General features: G+C 34.3%; 1 protein-coding gene across 5 annotated transcripts in view; it reads left to right on the forward strand.

Annotated features, from left to right (window-relative positions):
* The window catches only part of hrg (poly(A) polymerase hiiragi), a 136393-nt gene that overhangs the window by 18203 nt on the left and 92967 nt on the right, over positions 1-25223 (forward strand). For all 5 annotated transcript variants that reach the window (XR_011331384.1, XM_069821433.1, XM_069821431.1 and 2 more), the window contains exon 3: positions 19226-19429. Coding sequence is in view for 4 of the 5 variants with exons in the window: in XM_069821433.1 (XP_069677534.1) it covers positions 19227-19429 (203 nt within the window). In the remaining variant the exon portion in view is untranslated. The remainder of the gene's footprint in view (positions 1-19225; positions 19430-25223) is intronic.

The following is a 25223-nucleotide window of genomic DNA, read 5'->3' on the forward strand; positions in this document are numbered from 1 at the left end:
TGCTTCCCGTCTTTTATAATTATCTCTATTTGCCTCAACTGGAACCTGTAATAATTTCAATTTTGCCTGTTTCCTTCTTTCTACTACCATGCAACAACCTTCATCAAACCACAGTTTCTTTTTCTTTGTTTCATAATAACCTACACTCTGCTCAGCTGCAATTTTGATATTATCCCTGATATTTTCCCACACGCTATTAACATCTAACTCTTCCTCAACTTTGTCGGAACTTGCTAATACGGCAAACCTATTTGAAATTTCGACCTGATAATGTTGTTTAGTTTCCTCGTTCTTTAATTTCGGAATATTGACTCCTCTAATATTAACTTGTTTCTCTACTCGCTTGGCTACTGATAGTCTTTCTCTTAGTTCTCCAATTACCAAGTAATGGTCAGAATTACAGTCTGCCCTCCTGAAGGTTCGAATGTCTACTATACTAGTATGTCTTCTTTTATCTATAAGATGTGATCTATCTGGTTATGTGTCAATCCAGCTGGAGATGTCCAGGTATATTTATGTATATCCTTATGGGGGAATGTTGTACTTTTGACAATTAAATTTTTTGACTTGGCAAAGTTGACTAACCTAACTCCATTATCATTACTAGTTACGTGTAGGCTCTCTTTTCCAATAGTCGGTTTAAAAGTATCCTCCCATCCTACTTTAGCATTGAAATCTCCCAATAAAATTTTCATGTGATATCTAGGTAACTGATCAAAAATGTGTTCCAATTCCTCATAGAAGCTATCCTTTACATGGTTGTCTTTCTCTTCTGTAAGAGAGTATTTATAACTACGATATCACACCATCTACCCTTAAGTACTAAATACGATAACCTATCACTGATAAATTCGACCTTTTTTACTGCTGACTTTACTCTTTTATGAATAAAGAATCCTGTTCCTAATTGGTGATTATCATTTCCTTCCCCATAATACAACAAGTAATCTTCTATTTGTGTTATGCCGTTCTCATCTAACTTAACTTCCTCTACTCTCACAAAGTCTATTCTATATCTAGCTAGTTCTTTTGCTACTAATGTTATCCCCCTGTTAGTCTGAAAAATAGCCTGGTGATTCACGTGGTGATGACATTTTATGAAACCATTTACCAATATTAATACATATTAATAGTCTATTATGTTTACAGCACTGTATCTTTATTAAGTTATTACAAATGCAAACCACTCATTTAATTGAACAGCAATATGCATCAACTGGCTAAGCGCCACTTTTTTCAAAATTGAGATTTTGATGCCACCTGTCGTACTGGAGGATAAACTAAATGTATGCACTCTTTTGTCGCCCTTCCTTGAAATATGCCTTTATTAAAGAAAAATGTATGCTCTGTTTCTCGAATCCGAGATTGCAAGTTTAGTATCAAACGGCCATGCACCTAAATCTTTATAAATGCTCAATGTAGTTCTGAATCAAGCATCTAAGTAGTATGTTCCTGGCGCTTACATTGTTAATGCATCTCTTACATACTTTCAATTGTGGAGTTTATTACTTGGATAAGGTCATGTAGAAGATCGTAATTACTTTGTTAATATTATAAATATTGAAGTCTAGTGACTGGAGTACAAATTTGTAAACTAATAATGACAAGCTGAGCACAAAATATTGTAGCCATAATTAAGAATCTCCCTAGAACTGAAGAAGTAACTTCCAGCTGATTACAGGTATGTAACAGTGCAATTATTATGTATAAATTGACATAATTTTCCGTTATGTGAGGCACAGAATATGCATTGGTCTGTACTATGTTTACTAGGAGGGCAGAGTAGAATGGGAAATATGCACTGTGACCTGTGCCACCTTATTGTAATCGTTAATGCAATCAGTGTCAGATTTAGGAGTGCGCCAGTGCATCGTAATACTCTAGAATCATTTATTTCACGTCAACAGATTAATTTGGCAGCTTTAATCATGCATCTCTTTGTTGTTTCTCCGTCACTGAACTGTTTTGGATCACGGGCGAGTTCTTAAGAAATTTCGTAACTAGGCAATAATAGTCCATCATGTCTGCATTTATTCTCTTGAATGTCTAGCATTTCTTAAGAGATTTATACGTTCTGGAATTGAAGATAATTACAAAAAAAAAAAAAAAAATCATATTTAACATTTTCACTTTATGTTCATACATTTTCTTCAGAAGTAGTATATACAGACAACATTTAATTACTCATATCTTTTAATTCAGCATGTTCTTTCTCCTCCTCTAAACAAAAGCTGATGTCGCATAGCACGATAAGCTCTGTCAAGGTCAAGGTCCTCAAATGACACACCAATGCAATACCCAAGGCAGGATGAAAGCAATAAGAGATAAGTTCATCATAAAAAGAATAAGTTACAAGTGATGCACATACTGACATCACCTTTAGCGCAAAGTGGGTTGAATAAAATTACTTATGCAGAACAGCCCAATTGGTGCCTCACTGGAAATGTCATTGATGTTGGATTTCGTGTTATTTAAAACTGATAGTAATTACATTCCATTACGATTATGTTGTTTTGTTTAGTGGAAATTCAGAAAAATGAAGTTTACAGTTCATTAGAGTATAGTGTAGAAGTTTCGGAAAATATATCGGAAAATATGTCACTTGTAAGCTATCAAATGTTTGTTACTATAACATTGTTCACAATTTGCCGTACCAGTATTATTGTTCCAGTTACTTTGTATGAAGCTTATTGCACTATTAAAATATATTTGAGAATTAATTAATTGTTTATATACCTAAGTATATACACCTCTTTCTCGGCTCTTAAATGGCTGATGTGTATCAAAATGTGCCACAGTAATATGCATCAACAATATAAGTGCTGTATCTTGCTGCTTAACTGATTGATGTGTAACTGTAATGCAATCATTTCTATTTCGACTAAGTACGATATTGAAATATCGTCTATAATAGTGCGTATAACTCACTAATATGAATCAGTACATGAAACATTATTATATTTGTGGTTATCAACTCCACAAAAATTAAATATATGTCTCCAGGATTAAAAATGTTTCAAAATATTCTAACACGTTTTTCTGGAAACTAACAGAATGTCACATAGCTGGTTAATGCATGTCACCATCCAATTAGTGCTCCTAACAATATGATACTGAACAATGAAATATTTTGACACATTTTCAGAAGTAAAACCTCCTCATATGAATCCTCAAGAAGTGTCTACTGTGAGAATGAATTGCTATTCGTACAGTATAATTCAGTTAGCTCAATTGAAGGGTCCATTCTTAATAAAAAATCCATTAAATTCACCAAACTGAATCATATTGTACAAATAATAATATTGAAGTTTGTATTACTAGCCCACTACTGAACGATAACGGATCAGACTTCTCACACCTTAGGTGAAGAGGCAGTGGCTATTCTTTGCCCATATCATGATCATGTCGTTGTGCACATATGACTGTAACATGTGCAGATGCTAAATAACCTAAGCTGTTGATAAAGCGTCGTGAAATAACCTACTAAAATTTAAAAAAAAAAACTGTAACATGTGCCTTTTTAAAAATTTAATCGACGTCAATACAGACTATACATTGTCACAGCATTCTACAGACACAGAAACAACATTTGAGCCACCTGAATTTTCCAAGTTCCAGTTATAACATACTGTGCACGCTCAGTAAGCTCAGTTCCAGTTATAGCATATTGCACATGCTCAGTAAGCCCAGTTCCAGTTATAACCTACTGCACTGCTCAACTCAGTTCCGGTTATAACATAACATTCTGCACATGCACATTAAGTTCAATTCCAGTTATAACATACTGCACATGCTCGGTGAACTCAGTTCCAGTTATAGCATACTGTGCAAGCTCAGTAAGCTCAGTATCAGTTATAATGTACTGCACATGCTCAGTAAACTCAGTATCAGTTATACTGTGCATGCTCACTATCAGTTATAACGTACTGCGCATGCTCAGTAAGCTCAGTTCCAGTTATAGCATATTGTGCATGTTCAGTAAGCTCAGTTCCAGTTATAGCACACTGGGCATGCTTAGTAAGTTCAGTTCCGGTTATAACATACTGCGCATGCTCAGTTCAGTTCCAGTTATAGCATACTGTGCATGCTCAGGAAATTCAATTCCAGTTATAGCATACTGTACATGCTTAGTATGCTCAGTTCCGGTTATAACATACTGTGCATGCTCAGTATGTTCAGTTCCAGTTATAGCATACTGTGCATGCTCAGTAAGCTCAGTTCTAGTTATAGCATACTGGGCATGCTTAGTAAGTTTAGTTCTGGTTATAACATACTATGCATGCTCAGTTCAGTTTCAGTTATAGCATACTGTGCATGCTCAGGAAGTTCAGTTCCAGTTATAGCATACTGGGCATGCTTAGTAAGTTCAGTTCTGGTTATAACATACTGCGCATGCTCAGTTTGTTCCAGTTATAGCATACTGTGCATGCTCAGGAAGTTCAGTTCCAGTTATAGCATACTGCACAGGCTAAGTAAGCTCAGTTCCAGTTACAGCATATTACAGATGTTCAGTAAGCTCAGTTCTAGTTATAACATACTGCGCTTGCTCAGTAAGTTCAGTTCCAGTTATACTGCGTATGCTCAGGAAGTTCAGTTCCAGTTATAGCATACTGCACATACTCAGGAAACACAGTACCAGTTGTAACATACTGTGCATGCTCAGTAAGCTCAGTTCCAGTTAAAACATACTGTGCATACTCTCAGTAAGCTCAATTTCATTTGTAACATACTGCACATGCTCAGTAAGTTCAGTTATAACATACTGCACATGCTCAGGAAACTCAGTACCAGTTATAACGTACTTCGCATGCTCAGTAAGCTCAGTTCCAGTTAAAACATACTGCGCATGCTCAGTAAGCTCAGTTCCAGTTAAAACATACTGTGCATACTCAGTAAGCTCAGTTTCATTTGTAATATACTGCGCATGCTCAGTAAGCTCAGTTCCAGTTGTAGCATACTGCACATGCTCAGGAAACTCAGTACCAGTTATAATGTACTGCGTATGCTCAGTAAACTCTGGCCCAAGTTTTGTTTCTGTGTCTGTACAGCTTACCTTTCAAAGAACGTCGCCTACAATAAGTTATTTATGCTACAGTGAACAACAATACTATTTCAGCGAGTTCCACAGTTACTTTAAAATGAAAAAAATACAGATTGATTAAATACCACTAATTAAGTTGTGTAGGTTCTGACAAGCAAACTAGGCAGTTTTGGTTCCTAACCTACGAAATAGGTGCTTTTAGGCCCTATAAAATTGAAGTATGTTATTTGTTGATACATAAAACGAAAGAGAAAGGAAAAGTGATATTTCGAGGGTAACGAGATAGCAACAGAATAGGTTGGAACCTAGGAATCCAGGTCTGGTTCATGAGATAATGAATAAAGATAAAAGCCTTTGTCGTAGCCCACCATTACTTTGTTTCCAACTCTTGATAACAGATGTCATCACAGTAAGAGTGTGAACATATTAGCACAGTCTAGTATATATAGTCACGAAGCTCAATATGTAGTAAATATGCATCCATAGATAGTTGCTAACCACTGGGATCGCTAATATTGCCTCTTTACAGACAATGCGAAATAGTACCGGCACAGTCTATTGTTCCTAGCACCCTCACAATTCAAGCTTTGTGACTGTATATACTAGACTATGATATTAGTTAAAAATCATATTTGTGTACAGCATTATGTGTGTAGAAATATTTGCTGATGTTTGGGTGTGGATACTAATAAATTGAGTTGAGTTGAGTTGAGAAGAAACAGTGACTTATTTGCAAAATTTTCAAACATTTGAATTATTTCATTATCCAATTTTGAAGTACTAAAAAGAATTCGCCTTCCATACTCATTTTGGGACTTTATTTAGAGCAACTCAACTGAGGAGATATTAATTTTTTTTTCAACTTAATAATTATTCCCAAATCATGACGAGTTGCCAATGAAATCTTCATAGCAACTCATAAATAAAAAAATTAATAAATTTGGAATAGTGAAGGAAATGACATCAGTGAATAAAGCAGAAAAAATAAAGCTGGATGTATATGAAGATAATTATAATTTCAAAATATATGGAATATACAACCCTCCAAACAACCAGACTTAGGAATTTTTTTAATAACTTCCAAAACTATAATTTTTGGCGATTTCAGTGAACATTCAGCTGAGTGAAATTACACAGATAGTAGTTCAGGTGAAACTACACTACTGGGATTTTTTTGCATCTGTTGTTTTCTAAAACTAGGCATTTGACAAAGTCATTTATCCTCTTGCACTCCAATATATTTCAAAGATTTTGTCATGGCCAGTCACTGAAGCAGAGATTTTGAGGTATTCCGAGTCCATTTCTTGATTTGAGTTGCACAATGGGCAGTTAGGGGACTGATATATTCAAATTCTATGCAGGTATTTGGCCAAACAGTTGTGGCTCGTTGCCAATCTAAATGAGCTACAGATGACTTGTGTGGTAAATTGGGAATTAACTGTGGATTATGATGCAGAGAGTTTCATTTTTTCCCTTGAGATTGTGTTATCAAAATTCTTTCGTTGAAGTCTAAGTATGTAGATTTAATAAATCTTTTCACAGAGCATACGTAGATTTAGTAACAGGTCTGTAAGTAGAAGTGCCACCCTTCTTTACTAAAGCATTCGCATTCTCTTTTCCTAGGATTCCACAATGGGATGGTATCCATTGGAATACAATTTATTCTTTTGTTGAATGTTATTAATTGAGAGAGCATTTTAGTTATTTCTGCTGTTTGAGATGAAGGTGTATGTCTAAAGACTATTGATAGAATAGCTGCTTTGGAGTCTGACAATATAACTGCATTCTTAAATTTATTGATGTGATATAGAAGATTCCTGAGACTTTCACTTATTGCAATGATTTCTCCATCAAAACTTGTTGTTCCCTATCCAAGAGATCTATAAAGTGTGAAGAGACAGCACGTAACACCTGCACTTGCACCTGCACCTCATTCCTTGGAGATCAAGAATCCGCCGGTGTATAAATGAAGTCAGTTTTGTGGAGGGTACCTAATATTAATTGTCTCTAAAGACAATTGTTTCGTTATTTCAGTGTTTACTTCTGATTTCAGAATTTCTTCTGTTAAATTTAGATTATACTCTATATCTAATAGAGTTAAAGGGTTTGGTTTAATATGTAAGTTTTCTTTTAAATTCGGGATGTTGATTTTCTGTTTTAATTCTTGAACCATGGATATGAAACTTTTTTGAGTTTTTAATCTACAGAGAGGGCTGTATGAATGCCAATTGTTTTCTGGTAATCTGATAAGTTTTTTCATATTGGATCAGTTCTTTTTCTTCTATTGTCATTTTGATGTTGTTAATATTAGTGTGGAATCTCATAGAATCTATTGGAATTGTCTTGATTCCACCAGTAATGAGTCTGAGAGCTTGGTTTTGAACATGTTCTATTTTGCAGTGTAGGCTTTCACGGCCGGAGTCTATAGATCTAGATTCATTTTCCGGGCTGAGAGGCCGTGGTCTATTGGTAGGTTTTATACCAGACGTTTCGTCTGCAACTACAGCAGACATCTTCAGTGGAGTGGTATCCGAGGTCGCAAGACTCTTCTCGGCGTACCTGAGGCATCACCTACCAATAGACCACGGCCTCTCAGCCCGGAAAATGAATCTAGATCTATGTTCTATTTTGTTTATGAAAGGTGAAGTAATTAAAATTTCTCCGCAGTATGTCAGCACTAGCTGTATAAACATTTTGTATGTAGTGTTCAAAGTATTTCTAGAGCATCCCCATTTCTTTCCTGCTAGTCTTTTCAGAAGGAAGAATCTTTTACGAGCTTTTTCAGAAATTTATTTCAAACTAGCCGTACCCGTGTGCTCCGCTGCACCCATTGGAAATAAATATAAAGTAATTACATAATTAAAATAGGACGTTTGATCCAGGGAACATTTGTGTTGATAGAAGGATAAATCGTTTAATATGTTACTTAATTTAAATTGCATCCAAATAATTAAATTGCGATCATTTTGGTCCAGAGACACTCATTTGGTGCAATGACAATTCCTTTAACCTGTTTCTTAATTTTTATTACATGCAACCATAGTTTAATGAAGATTGACATCATTTAGATTTAATGTGTATATTTTATTTTACTTGTTATAGGTTTCCATTGAATTATGGTAATAACTTAATTTTAACCCTTGTTTTCTACGTATTCAGTAAACGGCGCTTGGCCCACTATGGTTGTGAACCCTTCAAATAACTTAAATTATATTATATAATATTACATATTATATTATATTATATTATATTATATTATATTATATTATATCATATCATATCATATATCATATCTCATATCATATCATATCATATCATATCATATCATATCATATCATATCATATCATATCATATCATATCAGAAGTTACTGTAATAACATTATAGCATTATGTCCATCTAGAGAAACTACACTTTCCAATGGTGAAATAATAATTAATTATACAAATCTGTTAATTTTGCTTCCGATATTACTTCATACAAACACAGAAACATTCTCTGTAGGCTATCTTTCATAGCTTTCGATTGTTGCTGTCCAAGGCCCCTTATAGACGAAGTCATTTGTTTTTTAATTCATTACACGTCCTTAGATGGCAGTTATTTTAATTTTAAAACTCATTTATCTCATTAAATATCAGTCCTATCAAAATTTTTTAAGGAATAAAACTTATCGCAAATTATTTTTAAAGAAACTTTTGTATAACCCTCCTTTTAAATAATTTATTTTGAATGCCATATAGCCTAAAATCTAAGTTACAACGAACTTAATTTATATTCCAATTTTCATCTAAATCCATTCAGCCATTATCGCGTGAAAAGATAACATACATACAGACAGACAGACATACAAACAAAAATGTCAAAAAAGCGATTTTCGGTTTCAGGGTGGTTAATTATATATGTTAGGACCAATTATTTCTGGAAAATCAAAATTACCAGAAAAATTTCGGCTACAGATTTATTATTAGTATAGATGGTTACTCCATGTTAACTTACTGTCGAAAATAACTCCAGGATATTTGGATCTAAAACTGTTGAACTCTTATACAAGAAAGGAGACTTTAACTACTTGCACAATAATGGAACTAAAACCCAGATCTTACTGTGGTTTCATCTGATATCATTCTACAGCCTACAAGAATAATAATGGATAACTTAGGGTGACCAGACATCCTCTTTTGTCTGGGCATGTCCTCCTTTTTAGGCCTTTGTTCAGAGTTTGGACAAATTTAAAAAAAAATCAAGAAATGCCCTTCTTTTCGTAACTTGTATGTCTGATATTTTGAAATTATCTGATTTTACGGCTTTTTTTAAAGTAATTTGTCTGTAACATTGACGAATATACTCTCTGTCCTCTCCAATAATTATAGTTCCCTTGACTTTCATATGTAGCTAATTGTAAAACAGTTATCAAGTTTTATCATAATTATTTTGTAATAAAATAGATATTAAAATACTTTTAAGTATGATATAAAACCTAAATCTGTACTGTAAATATTTTATAATAAAATAAAAATATTGACATAATTTAAAGTAAAATATAGGCCTAAGCCTAAATCTAAATACATATTATCTGTCCTCTTTTTTCGAACAGTGTCCTCCTTTTTGAAGCTTTGTGACCTCTTTTCTATCGATGTGAATCTTGTCATCCTATGATGACTCAGAAAGAGATCATAAGATGAAAATTACCACAATAAAACCTCAGACAAAACAAAGTGATTATGATAACACTAAATGCTCTTGGAATTTCAAGAAAACTGACTGGAGTAGGTTTAAGTAAGATCTTGATAAAGAAATGGTATATGTCAATATCCAAGAAAATCAATGACCAGATAAAGTATACAACCATTTCTGCAAGTCCATTTTGAAATCAACTTGTAAATTTATACCAAGAGGAAAAGTGAGAAAATTCAAACTTTCGGGACAAAAACTCTGCTCTAAAAAATAAAAAGGAGGAAGCCAAAATTGAAGGAGAGAAAAGTTCAAATTCATCTGATATACAGGAATGGAATAAAATTGCTGCTAAATTTAGAAAAGAATTAACAGTCTCTAAGATAAATGCTTTTCACAAATTCCTGTAATCTATAGATTATAGAAAAGATAGTAAAAAGATATACAGGGCTTCCATTTCAAAACTTGCCAGTCTAAATAACTAATTCGAATTGAATTCAATTTAAACAAAAAACACGTCAGTTTAGATATTGAGGGGGTAAGTCTGAAACTAGTCTTAATTGTATTTTAGATTTCACTCCCCCAGCCATCCCCACTTTGAAATTTCGAATGGCAGCCCTTTTTTTTATACTTAAATATGAAAGAGCATTCAATTGTTTATACACCTCATTCATTTATTTCACATCTTTTTCCTGGCAACCTGGCGAGAAACAGTTTATGTTGCATTAGATCAAGTGTTCAAAATGTGCTCCATTGTTGGTTAAACAGTAATACAATCTATTTTGGAACTCCTCACGAACGTTTTGGTATGTTTCCTTACTAATCCGATTACATTCTTGGGTTATTATATTTTTCAGTTCTTGAATATTCTCAGGTGGAGGAGTATAAACAACTAATTTCAAATGACCCCATAGGAAGAAGTCAAGTAGCGTCAGGTCTGGAGATCTCGCTGGCCATTCTACAGCATCTCTCTACCAATCCATTTTCGAGGAAATCTTCTATCCAGGCATTGTTGCACAGGTACTGCATAGTGTGGGAAAGCTCTGTCCTGTTGAAAATGCAAATTTTGTTCATCCAATACCAGGTTTCCTTCATTGACTTGGTTCTCTAGCGACAGTGTGATAAATGGATCAATTACATTTTGCAATACCTATGTTCAGATACAATTCTCCAGTCAGGTATTCTTCAATGAAAATTGGTCCAACAATATCATTTCAAAAAATTCCAGCCCACACATTGATCTTCTGAGGAAAATGTTTATTATCTTCATGAAACACATGAGGATTTTCAGTGTCCCAGTACCTACAATTGTGTTTGTTGACAAACCCATATGAGAAAAAAGTTGCTTCATCACTAAAGCAAATATTTTGTGTCAAATTTGAATCATCTTCAATTTTCTGAGACATCTGTTCACAAAATTCTACTCTTCTATCAAAATCGTCTTTGCGGACCTGTTGGTGACTTAGTATTTTGTAGGGGAAAAATTTGTTCATTTTCATCACTTTATGTTTGGAACAACCGAAATGTTTGTTACAGCAACTACTTTTGGAATGGAGGTGATGGTTCATTGATGAAATGACCTAGTATTTCAATCTGCGAAGTTTCATTGATTTTTCTAGGTTGGCCATTTGCTTTATTGCACACAGAACCAGTTTCTTCAAACTTCCATATTAGATCTATGACATATCAGTGACTTACGTTTTTCTCAGGATGCCTCTCGTTGAAAACTCTAGCAGTTCTATGAGCACAACGGTTTTCAGCTCCATAAATAAATATGATTTCTGTTCTCTCTTGAAGGGTATACACCATTTTACAACAATTTAATACACGAACACAACTATTACAAGAAATGTTCAGTGGTATTTGTAGCTTCAGCTCTAATCAACAGTAACAACAATTGAGGTTGCCAGGCAACGCTATAAAACAAAAGATGTGAAATAAATGAAAGAAGTGTATAAACAATTGAATGCTCTTTCATATTTAAGTATAAAAATATTGGGGTGCCATTTGAAATTTCAAAGTAGGGGTGGCGAGGGGATGGGGATGAAATCTGAAATGCAATTAAGCCTGGTTTCAGACTTCCCCCTCAATATCTGAATTGAAGTGTTTTTTTATTTAAATTGAATTCAATTTAAATAATTAGTTATTTAGACTGGGAAGTTTTGAAATGAAAGCCCTGTATAATTTCTTGGCAGCTATAAATAACAAGAAAACAAGTGAAAAATAATTCCCTTATTATATTATCACAGTTTAGTATATACAGTTGCGAAGCTTGGATGATTTTTTGCATTTCTCGCGATACTTGCTAGCCGCTTGGAGCGCTGTGAATACTAGGAACAATAGACTGTGTCACTGCCATCATGATCTAATACAGGCCGTAAGGCAGACCATGTAACTCGCTTAACCTGATCACGAATTGCGGCGTTTCAACCATATAAATTAGTTGGAATGCATAAAGAGTAACATATATTTCTCTAAAATGTAGTGTAATTGCATTAATAAAAGTTAAAACAATGACTATGAGACACTTCAGACATAAATCACTTGCGAGTTAAGATGAAATATTATTTTTGTTGTGAAAATTACATTGTTCATATGTGTAATACCTGCCTTTATTTCGATTAAATATTGCGAAATTCTTGTACATTCATTTATGCACAAGTAAATAATTTTCAGTTGCACTGCATGGATATTTAGATATGTTAAAATTATAGGTTATGTTTACTGTCCTACTTGCCCCTTTCTGTCTAATTTTAGTGGTCTCCAATGCCCTGCCATTCATATGGAAATATTATAGGTTATGTTTACTATATCTTATATTCCTAAATTCGCAATTATACATTATAATTAAGCATAATGTCATGTATGATACTCCGCACATTCAATTTGTCTGTATTTTAATTCTACAATTGAGTATTGAATTATTGTATTTATCTACTACCTAAGAGACGAAGTAACACAATCGTACGTACACTAATTTCATAGGAGTGGTATGATAAATTTTCTGTCTTTATTAAGGAAGGTAGATGTGCTATATTAAATCACAATATAAATTCTTTTTTATTAAACCTCAAAATAGCTTCCATTCTAAACTTAAAATGTTGATGCGAAAAGATTATGTTAACATGTAAAATTCTCTTCACATTAAAATAACACAGTTTTGTAATTATTTCTGCAACATAGGCTATTATGCAACAAGAAGTAAAGGGAACTTATGGACACAATACACTAAATAAAACTTAGCTATGATACGCAATAAAGTTATAATATAATAATTCACTGAGCTCCATACACTGAAATAGAAAACCCAAACATATATTACGGCCTGGTTTAGATTGAAAAGGCATTGACTGTGCCGTATTTCGCATTGTTGTGAAAAGTTGTGTAAACTGTGAAATGTTCGTTATCGGTTGTAATAACTGTAAATGGTTAAAATACTATAATTTGAATAATAATATGGGACAAGGAGACATTTGTAGCACTATAAATTCTAAGAAAAAGAGGTCAGAGTTATCCTTCCGAAAGATCCAGGAAGGTGAGTTTATAAAATATAATATATGCTTTATGAAAATAATATATAAACCTTATGTATTTCGTATTTCAATAGTGGAAGGAAGATGTTAATTTTTCAAAAGAACACAATATCAAAAGTACAATACATTTTATCGTCTGCTAGGGAAAGAGTCTGTGATGAGGCGATAGTAGCGATCCTGGTGGCTAGCAACTATCTATGGATGCATATTTCAATTGTCTATGTTTGCATATTTAGTAAGTATTGAGCTTCGCAACTATATATACTAAACTGTGATATTATGAAAATAAGCTCCTTACAAATGAACAAAAAGATAAATGCCTTCACTTCTATGTTTTCGAATTCAAATAAAGTAGCTAAACATATGAAAAAAAAAGTTTAAGAAACAGCATAAAAATAAATGACTTTATTACTGAAGGAAATGACATATTTCTCAATGCCACAAGTGAAAACTTCATTGTCTCAGCTAAAAACCTAAAAGAATCCTGGATCTGATAAAATTACTCCCAAAATGATCATGAACTTGGGCTCAGTAGTCATGGAAAAGGTTTACAAATTTTAATTAATATGGAAAACAACAGTGCTGATAATATAGAGAAAAGCATTAATAATACCAATATTTAATCCAGATAAACCATCCAGTCTACCAGAGAGCTACAGACCCATATCATTAACATATGTCCTACCTAAAATCATGGAAAGGATGATTATAGAAGACTAAATTGGTATCTGGAGAAACAATATGTAATTGATCCTACACAAGCAGGTTTCAGAAAATGTCATTCAATTTCACAACAAACTGTATTGGTGAGCCAGAACATAAAAGATTCTTTTAATAAAGGAAAAATAGTACTAGCTATCTTCATTGATTTCAGAGGGACTTACGACTCAGTGTTGCATCTAAAATTATTGGAAAGAAATGCACAAACTAAAAATCTGCATTAGAATTCGTACATTTTTCTACAACTCTCTTTTCACAATGTGTGTGTGCTAGATGATATGGAAGAGTTACATCAAGATTTAAGCAAACTCATGTGGCTTACCTCAATGTGCAGTCTGAAGTACTTCTTTATACAATATTAATGATAAATGATCTATCTAGTGAGATACAAAAGTTGAAGGGATGAGAACAGCATTGTATGCCCTTTGTTGACATATTATTTCCGGTAATTTAGTAAATAATATACATAAACTATTTGAGTTGCTTCTGTAACTTACCCAACATTAATTTATTAAAATACAAAATATTGTCACATTATAAAATGACTTAAATAAAAGTCATCTTCAGGTTGAATAGAATCACTTAAGAACACAATGTTATGGCAGGGTATAGTGTTTTACATTTTGCATGTTGGTTATGTATGATTTATACATAAAACATACATAACCAACGTGTATGATACTTACAATCTGCCATAACATTGTGTTCTTAAGTGATTCTATTTGACCTGAAGATGACTTTTATATAAGCCGAAAAGTCGTCCTTTTATATTATGTGACAATATTTTGTAGTTTAATAAATTAATATTGGATAAGTTACAGACGGAACTGAAATAGTTTATGTATAGCATTGTATTCTGATGACTAGGGGGCGGATGTTGATGACCTAAAAATCTACTTAAATGATCAATAAAATCCCTTAAAATAATGGAAAAATGACATGAAATTAAAATAAAATGACATTTAAATATTATTCACCATACTCGCACCACAGCTTCTTAAAAATTAGTCACCTGTTTCAATGACTGCCCTCCAAATGTCGGAGAGAGGAGGCAACTTCCTGAAATTTGACTAAGATAAAGGAAAAGAGCATGCAACAAAATGAAAGTTTTAAGGGAAAACTATAGATTTTAATGAGGGTTTACAATGTGTTTCTGTCAGGGGTGGTCCATGTCATTACCTTCATTCTCTGTCTCCTCCTCATTTCGCTCTTCACTTTTCTTACAGACCTTCTAGATGGGGAGTGTAAATGACAAGGTCGCAGTGTTCATTCTTGCTATCTTTGTGTTAAAATACTGTCTACTGTAGTACATCCCATACGAACCATACTGAGGACACAACGTCCTATTGTCCAGGAAATGGTGAAAATTTTCCCCCTTCCAAACATAAATTCTAAAGACACCCTCGTACCAACAAAAGAACAATAGCGGTCAAAGCCCTCACTTAAACTAAACTGTTGTCAAGCATTTTATATTCTGTTGTGTGAGGTGAAGTCTTCAGTGGAATGAGGGATGGACTTTAGAGTTTGTCCAAAACTATAAAATTCGAACTTCACTGTTATTCAGTAGGTAATTACTAGTAGGGCCTACTACTCATCTGTTTGCTTAGAAAAAGATTAAACAGGCCTATATTTAAACAAGGAAGTAAAATGCATTCAAAATGATCTAAAAAGTTCTTCAAAATATTAAAAATGACCAAAAAATGTAAAAATGACCTATTAGTTCAAAAACGTAAAAAAATGCAATATAACAAATTAATTTTTTACGTTGGTATTAACATAGAAAGGATTTCTATATTAATAGGCATCATCCTAATGTGAAAAATAAGATGACTTTTCATCAACATCCGCCCCCTACTGATGACCTATTGTTATGGACTTCAATTATGCACAAACATCGTCAGGATATCAACAAGAAAATGAACACTGCACTGCAGAAATTGTCAGATTGGTGCCTTCACAATAACATAACGATAAATACAAACAAAATTTGCTATCATTTGTTTACATTATGTCACAAACTGCCTAAGTCAGTATTAAGATTGACCAGGAAGTCACCACAGATAATATACCAACAATGTGGGTACACACTGATAAAAGATTAACTTAGAATCAATATGCTGAAGAAATTGCTAAAAAAAAAAAAAAAAGGAAGAAAATGTCTATCAGTACTTAAAAGGTTGCCTAGTTCTAAATGAAATAGTTAAAGACACACATTAAATACAACATATAAAACCTTTATAAATCCAATACTCCGCTACAGTTTCGAAGTAATGGTAACTGCATCTAAATCTGTTATAAGTAATTTGGAATTGATACAAAATCAAGAACTCCGAATCATTTAAGGAGGAACAAAATCCACACCTATCTTTACCATGCAAGCTCTAACTAACAACGCTTAATTACACAGTAACATAGAACAAAACAGCCTCATTCTGTACAAAAAAATAAAAATACGAAGACCAGTCAACAACACCTCAAAAAAATTTAAAGTCAAGAAAGATTTTATAAAAATTCGCACAAATTAAACATAAACATGAATTCAATCTTGAACCTGAAATCTTTCCACTATAACAATGTCCACTAATGTGCACAAAGACTCCTTGCTCTAGAAAGAATACATTTCATATATCCAGAACCTGAATAGCTACACATACACAGAGTGTATCAAAATTGATAGTGCAAACTGAAACGATTGAAAGTACATGATAATAGAAGCAAGAAAAGGCTCGGTAAACATGGGTCTGCAAATGAACTGTTTACGAGATAGTTATGAATGTATGGTTATGAACTGCCACTGACTTTGATTTGTAAATATTGTACACTTTTCTTGTTGTGCACTAGAAGCAGCCCAAGCTTTGCTCTTTCTTTACAAACTGAACATTGCCAACATACTATACAGTACAGATACAGTAAACAGTCTGAAAAGCACTATTGTAGCAGGCACGTCTCTTATCTGAGGAGTGACAGTTGTGCTGTACTGTAGTCAACGTAGAACAACCTTACAGCAGCGAAGAGTATGAGAATATGCATTTCATTTATGATAAAGCTAATGGCAATACACAGGAGGCTGTATGCTTGTACCAAGAAGCTAACCCTGATCTAAGTCACCCCTAAAGTCACATATTCACACGGGTACATCAACACCTCAGAGAAAATGGGAGCTCCGCATATGGTAGGGGAGCAAATAGGCCTGCAAGCATTATGTCTGAGGTTGAGGATATGGTGCTGGACACAGTATACATTATCCAGTAAATTCGTTGAGGAGAATTGCCACACAAGTGCCTGAGCACAATAGTATGTGGAGAATTTTAGAGCTCAATTCACTGTTCTCTTACCACCTTCAATGCTTACATTGTCTCAATACTCTGGACTTTGTTCGTAGAGTGACTTTTAGTCAGGATGCAACAACAGGTGTAGTCAACCCTCGTTTTGCAAGTAACATTTCATTTACCAATGAAGTGGGGTTCACTCAAGATGGTATTTTTAATTACCATAATTCTCATTTTTGGAGTGAAGTAAACCCACATGCTGTTCATAAGTCACCACATCAGCAACGTTTCTCATCAAATGTGTGATTAGGTGCTAGATGACCATCTCATTGGGCCGCATATTTTTCCATGCAAAGTAGATGGACGGAGGTATCTTCGGTTTCTGTGGCATCATCTTCCAGGATTGCTTAAAGGATGTTTCATTTCAGCAACGTCAGAGTATGTGGTACATGCATGATGGTGCACTGAAACATTTTGCAGCTACTGTGAGATGACATCTAATGCACCAATACTGTCAAAGGTGGATAGGTCGATGCAGACCTGTACCTTGGCCTCCAAGATAACTTGATTTAAATCCTTCAGATTTTTGTGTCTGAAATCACCTCAAAAGCGTAGTGTATAGCACTACTATTGACACAGTTGAACTGGAGCAGAGAATTAATTGTATATGCTAATCAAGAATCCAAAAATAATTCAGGGATCTTCGAAAGAATTCGAAACTCAATGAGGACACGAGTCCAGTATTGCGTCCAGATGCAAGGTCATCAGGGAAGAGTGTATAGTAATTGTAACATGTACGAGTAGAAACACCTTCAAGTAACAGTATTGCTAGTGACACATAAGGTTTAATTTGTTTTTATTTGTTATTAACTGGGACTATGACATCTAGTGTACGAAGTGAAAAAGTACATGTGTTCATGTGTATAGTGAAGCCATCAGTGGCGACTTGTAACCATACATTCGTATCTGTTTCTCAAATAAGCTGTTTACGGATCCATGTTTGCTGGGCATATTTTGCATCTATTATCGTGTACTTCAACCATTTCAGTTTGTGCTATCAATTGTAATACACCCTGTATACATATGAATCTTTGATAGAGAAAAATGGGATTTCAGAAGCATATGTGACATTTTACATTTCATTAGGCACAAACTCAACACATTATGAACCAGAACTTAAAGCAGTAAACACAGCATTGAAACAGTTACTGTAGCGAAACTATTGTTTTAAGAAAGAAGTAATTCTGTGTGATTCATTGTCGGCCATTCAAACTATCAAAGAGAAGTCAGCCAGCTCTTTAAAACTATGTGAAATTCATTAGTCATTAAAACTATTGACAACTACAAAAACAAATGATGTCCTAGAAAAAAAAAAAAAGGGCAACAACAGTGTCATAATTTCTCAGTTCCCACACAGTGAAGCTGTGGCTCTTTTTCGGTTGCATACAGAACATCATTGTTTGGCAGCCCACCTACATAAACTGTCTATATTTACATCTTCCCATTGTATACTATTCAACAACACAATATAATCATGGATCAGGACCACCAAGGATCCAACAACACCGAAAGGGACAAAATACTATTTGGATGCACAATGGCAAAATCATATCATCCACCTCCTAAAACATTAAACAATTTAGAAATGAGTCTTTTCTCTGTTAATCTATTCATACAGATTATCTTTAATATTTCAATGTGACTGGAATTGATGTAAAGATTAAAAACGTTTTATTTGCTTAAAGATATTGTTAGCTGCCAAATTTCTGAGTATGAATCATTTGCTTTCTTGCAGTAGTATAATGCATACAGTTTAGACATACAGTAAAGGCGTGGATTACATAACTTAGCATAGTCCATGGAAGAAATTAGCTAGCAATATCTGAAAATATTCCAACTTCAGTAGGGTTAATTTGTAACTTGTTTTAATCTAATTTTTGTATAATTTCTTCTTAGAAATTTGTTAAGTTAAATTTTATAATTTTTGTATAGAATGTGGACCCAGACCCAGGAAAGGCAGCAGCAACAGCAGCAGCAACAACAGCAGCAGCAAGCATCAAATCTGCGGACCCTGGGAATGACTTCAGCCATTAGCTTAGCTGGGCCCAAGCACCTTGACACCCAGAGAACAACTGAGCTGCAGGAAGTTCTCAAACCCTATAATGTATTTGAAACAGATGAAGAGCTTAATCATCGGTAAATAGTGGCATATTATTATTATTATTATTATTATTATTATTATTATTATTATTATTATTGTTTGTTTAGTCAACTATCCAAAGACAGGTTTCAACCTCATAAGTTACACCAATAAGGCATCACTCATGAGGTAACTAGGCTAGGAGATAATGGGGTAGAGTGGCCAGTTCCTTTCTCCCTTCAATGCATACATCGCTGATTAGCTACATAGTCCACTAATTAGACTTCAGATGCATACAAACAGTTGTTCTTCCTCTGGCACATATCGTCAAGTGAGATGTACTGCCTGATAATAGCCAGAACCTCATTCAGAGGTACAATTATTATTATTATTTTTTGATATCGTTGTTACCCTTATTATCATCATTGTTATTAGCCAGGAATACTGACACATGAATGAAATATGTAGGGCCTAGAAGAGTTATATGAGACAGGGCATCATCCAGATGAGTTGGCTGTAGAAGACTAAGCAGCTGTATCAGAAGCCAAGAAAGGATTTTCTATTTTGAGAGAAGAAGTTGAAGTAGTACTTAGGGAAAAGAAGAATGGGAAAGCAGCAGGAGTCAATGGAATTCTCAGTGAATTAATGAAATACTTGAAGACAAGAAAGAAATTCTGTCATAATGCAACAAAATATATGAGAAAGGCGAATGGCCTGAAGATTTTATGGATACAGTGTTGCTGCCAATATCGAAGAAAAATAATGTCAAGAAATGTAATGAGTTCAGGACTATCAGTTTGATATCGCACTCAGCGAAGATTCTCCTCTGAATACTGAATCAACGTTTATATTTTAAGATGACAGCTGGAAGAAGAGTAGTTTGGCTTCAGAAAGGGAAAAGGTATGAGAGATGCAATTGGATTACAACGAACATTCGGCAAAAGATACCTCGAGGAGAATAAAGAAATTTGTATATAGTAGTGTTGTGGGATTTAATCAATTAATCGACCAATTTCTGTTGTAAGATTAATCGATCAAAAATATTTAATTGAATAATCAAGTGGATTAAAATTAATCAGTTGTAGTTGATATTAATTATTATTTTGTTAATACAAACTCATATTAAAAATTCTGACACTATTTCTCTCTCGGAAATTGCTTACTTAAAAGCACAATAGTATTGTTATTTTCTAACTAAACCAGGTAGCATAGGGAAAATCTGTGCACAAACACTTCAGAAAGAGATGGAGATATGAGGACCGTGACCTAGTCTACCTCTATTGAAAGTTGAAACACAATGCGAAACCCTTATTAAGTTTTATGGTTTTTCAAGAAAACTTCCACCTTGTTGTCAGCTCATCTGCCTAACATATGAAATACATACTTTTCTGGGATTCGTCCCCCTCATCCCTTATAAAATAGCCATGTCTACACTGTGTACAAGTGAGAGCATAATTACCTTCTTCTCTTTCTAAAAACTGGTAATTCAATTACGATAGGGGCCAGTCTTCTGTTTCAACCGCTGTACTTTTGCAGTTGCAGTTTCTGTACTGAAGGTTGTGTGTTTAGTTTGATAAAGAAAAAAAATCAGTTTTCTGTGGTTTGTAAAAAGTGTAAATTCCATTATGTCATATGAGAATTTGAGAGTTAACTCGGTGAAACATTTGGATTTAAATTGAACGATTGTGGAGAAGTGCTTGACAGAAAAAAAGTCTTTTCTTGTTTAGTGATACAGGAAACATTGTTACTAAATGTAGAGCAGCACTTAATTCGGAGCATGTGAATGCACTCACATGTTTAAAATTATGGATAAAGCAGTATTAACTAGGTGAGTCTTCATACTTTTTGTTATTTATGTTTGTCTCAAAAATTCCCGGAGAAATTGACACAATAAATTATAAGCCTCATAATAAATATGTTAGTAAATAATTAAAATAGTTGTTTTGTAATATAAAGATACAATATATACAGATATACAACATTTAATACTTATGCTTATCACCGAACACAAGTGAAATTTAACAATAATTATGTATTACAGTATATTAAACATTTTTTTCAACTTGATCAAAACTCGATTAAATTCAAATAGTTAATCGATTAAATATTTTGATCGATCAACAGCACTAGTATATAGTATTTGTGGACCTAGAAAGGCGTTTGACAGAGTGGATTGGAACAAACTGATGGGGATCCTGAAGAAAATAGGTGTGAATTGGAAAGAGAGGAGGCTGTTCAGTAACCTTCATATGAAACGAGTCAAAGTCAGGATAGGAGAAGAAATGTCAGAAAGAAGTGAAATAGGGAGAGGAGTACGACAAGGATGCCCTTTATCACCTACTCTGTTCAACATCTACTTGGAGGATTTGAGGCACACAGTTCCAAAACCCTCTAAATCCACTTTTTCACCAGGATCATTTTTTATCTCTTTATAGTAAGGATTAATGTACTCTATTGACCTATATATCAATAATGTTCAAAAGAGCTCTACATATAGTGAAAAAATTCGTTTGAAAAATAGTTACTTTTCCAATATCCTCTAAATGCAATCTCTACTTTTCCAATATCCTCTAAATACCAAGCGACTTTTCCAATATTCTCTAAAACCAGGATTTATTTTTTGCATATTCTAGTAGTGTAGGCCTACTGATTGTGAGATCTGGCATTTGGTATGCCTTATCATGTTTTCCCGCCAGGTAGGGTCTTTGGTAGATTAGAAAAAGAATAAGGAAAATAAATACGATCACTGATTCTTCTGAATACATCAGAATTTACGTAGAAGAAGGAACTGTTAAGAAGCTAGGATATGATGTTCCTGTCAACAGCTGGAAGGAAAGGAGTGACACGGGTACTGAAAGCATTTTCAACTTAGCCCCTTCTAAGAGAATTTTCTTCAAAAAAGGAAGTCAGGTGTATTAGTGAGAGGAGAATGCCACTATCGTAACGATTTTGGAGTTTACCGAAGTCTTTTGAAATGAGGAGAAGCAATCCATGACTTGCAGTTGCAAAGAAAACAGTTTGGGGTGACAGTAAAAAAGGAGAAAATTCAAGATATTGATAAACTTTTTTCAAAATATTTCGGTCCTTTGTGGAAAACAAACAACGATCTGGAATTTTATGCCCATCTCATCAATGAAAATGGAGAGCAAGCAGAGGAAGCAGAAGAAGACGAAGGAAACATTTTGTCACCTGAAGCTGTAGGAGTAAATGTCAATTTATAAAATGATTGTTTAAAGTAAACTCTGGACTGAGTTCTATTTTTTTTATTCCTGGAATTCTATATGATATTTTTGATTAATGCATACATCTGGAGATATTTTTGGTCGATTAAAGTGACGACCTGAAGCTGTAGGAGCAAATGTGTATTTATAAGGAGATTGTTCAAAGTAAATCCTGGACTGAATTCTGTGTTCTTTATTGCTGGGATTCCATTGTGATATGTGTGATTGTTGCATACATTTGAAGATATTTTTCTCTTGGAATTCAGCTCAACAGTGTTCTATTAAGAGTTAAGTAATGATTACTTTCGTATGTATTTGAGCACGTAGCCCACCATATCCAGATTTATAGCATGATTATAATAGATTGTTTCTTGAGTAATTCTTTATCTTCAATCTGCATTCTTATTTACGTGAATAGTATAATAATAATAATATCCTTGTAACGCTTCTATAAATAAATATGTTAGTTGAAATCTACTAAAGAAGAGACTAGTGAAGTGCTTTGTGTGGAGTGTGCCATTGTATATTTGCCGGCCTGGATGGCTCAAGCGATAAGGGCAAGGCATGTCTCTATCGCTTGGTCTGAAAGGTTGTGGGTTCGAGTCCCGCCTTGGGCATGGGTGTTGTGAAGCGGAAAACAGAAAACAGAGAAAGAGAAACGAAAAAGGGGGGGGGGAGGAACAAATGGATAAAGGGGAAAAAAAATAAAGTAGAGTAAATTTCTATAAAAAATTAAAAAAATATATGGGGGCAGAAACATGGACATTACGACGAAATGAAGAGAAACAAATAGAAGCATTTGAAATGTGGATATGGAGAAGAATGGAGCGTGTGAAGTGGACAGACAGAATAAGAAACGAAGATGTGTTGGAAAGAATGGGTGAAGAAAGAATGATGCTGAAACTGATCAGAAAGAGAAAAAAGGAATTTGTTGTGGGTGAAGAAAGAATGATGCTGAAACTGATCAGAAAGGAAAAAAGGAATTTGTTGGGTCACTGGCTGAGAAGAAACTGTCTACTTAAGAATGCCATGGAAGGAATGGTGAACAGGAGAAAAGTTTGGTGCAGAAGAAGATAACAGATGATAGACGACATTAAGATATACCGATGATATGCAGAGAGCAAGAGGAAGGCAGAAAATAGGAAAGATTGGCGAATGCTGGGTTTGCAGTGAAAGATCTGCGCATGGGCAGAACACTTATGATTGAATGAGTTGAAATCTTTATTTTCATAGGCTTCATCTCGTGTCTAAAACTTGACATATTTAAAGTTCCTTTCCAATATCCGCTAAATACATTTTGTTCCTTTCCAATAGCTTCTAAATAAAGATTGAGTTCCAAAACCCACTAAATACAAAAAAGAACATTAATTTTTGGCAATATGGTTTATGATATTTATATGAAAAATTATATTGATGTTTTCTACTTTCAAGTTAAGTTCATCAGAAAAAAATCAGTCATTTCAAAATAAAAACAAAAGCAGTAAAATGGCCACAACACAGCGGTCGAAACGTCAGCCAATAACACCAAGACAACGCGGTAGAAGCCCTGAAGCTTATCCACACACCATGTACACCAGCTGCGGAAGCCTACGCGAACACTTAAAAGCAGTAAAAGTTTTTTTCGTTTCCTGAAAAATTTGCTCGAATCGATTTAGAGGGTTTTGGAACTGCATGCCTCATTTAGTGATGAACTGTTTTTAGAACATAGGAGGAGTGATAGTAGGAGAAAGAAGAAGAAAGTGTGTAAGATTTGCTGCTGATATGGTGGTGTTAGCAGAAGAGGAGATGATACTAAGGGATATGCTGCTGGAGCTAAATGACAGCTGTGAGCAGTATGGGATGAAGATAAAATGTAAAGAAGATGAAGACCATGGTTGTCAGAAGAAAAATAAAAACGATGAACTTGCTAATACTAAATGAGGCAGTAGAGGAAGTGTATATTGTACGAAATGGAAATATAAAAATTGGAGATTTATCCTTCGAAGAGGTGGAAAAATTCAAATATCTTGGAGCAACAGTAACAAATATAAATGACACTCGGGAGGAAATTAAACGCAGAATAAATATGGGAAATGCGTGCTATTATTCGGTTCAGAAGCTCTTATCATCCAGTCTGCTGTCCAAAAATCTGAAAGTTAGAATTTATAAAACAGTTATATTACCGGTTGTTCTGTATGGTTGTGAAACTTGGACTCTCACTCTGAGAGAGGAACATAGGTTCAGGGTGTTTGAGAATAAGGTGCTTAGGAAAATATTTGGGGCTAAGCGGGATGAAGTTACAGGAGAATGGAGAAAGTTACACAACACAGAACTGCACGCATTGTATTCTTCACCTGACATAATTAGGAACATTAAATCCAGACGTTTGAGATGGGCAGGGCATGTAGCACGTATGGGCGAATCCAGAAATGCATATAGAGTGTTAGTTGGGAGACCGGAGGGAAAAAGATCTTTAGGGAGGCCGAGACGTAGATGGGAGGATAATATTAAAATGGATTTGAGGGAGGTGGGGTATGATGATAGAGACTGGATTAATCTTGCACAGGATAGGGACCGCTGGCGGGCTTATGTGAGGGCGGCAATGAACCTTCGGGTTCCTTAAAAGCCATTTGTAAGTAAGTAAGAGGAA

The sequence above is a fragment of the Periplaneta americana genome, chromosome 3, assembly GCF_040183065.1.
Source record: "Periplaneta americana isolate PAMFEO1 chromosome 3, P.americana_PAMFEO1_priV1, whole genome shotgun sequence".
NCBI lineage: Eukaryota > Metazoa > Arthropoda > Insecta > Blattodea > Blattidae > Periplaneta > Periplaneta americana.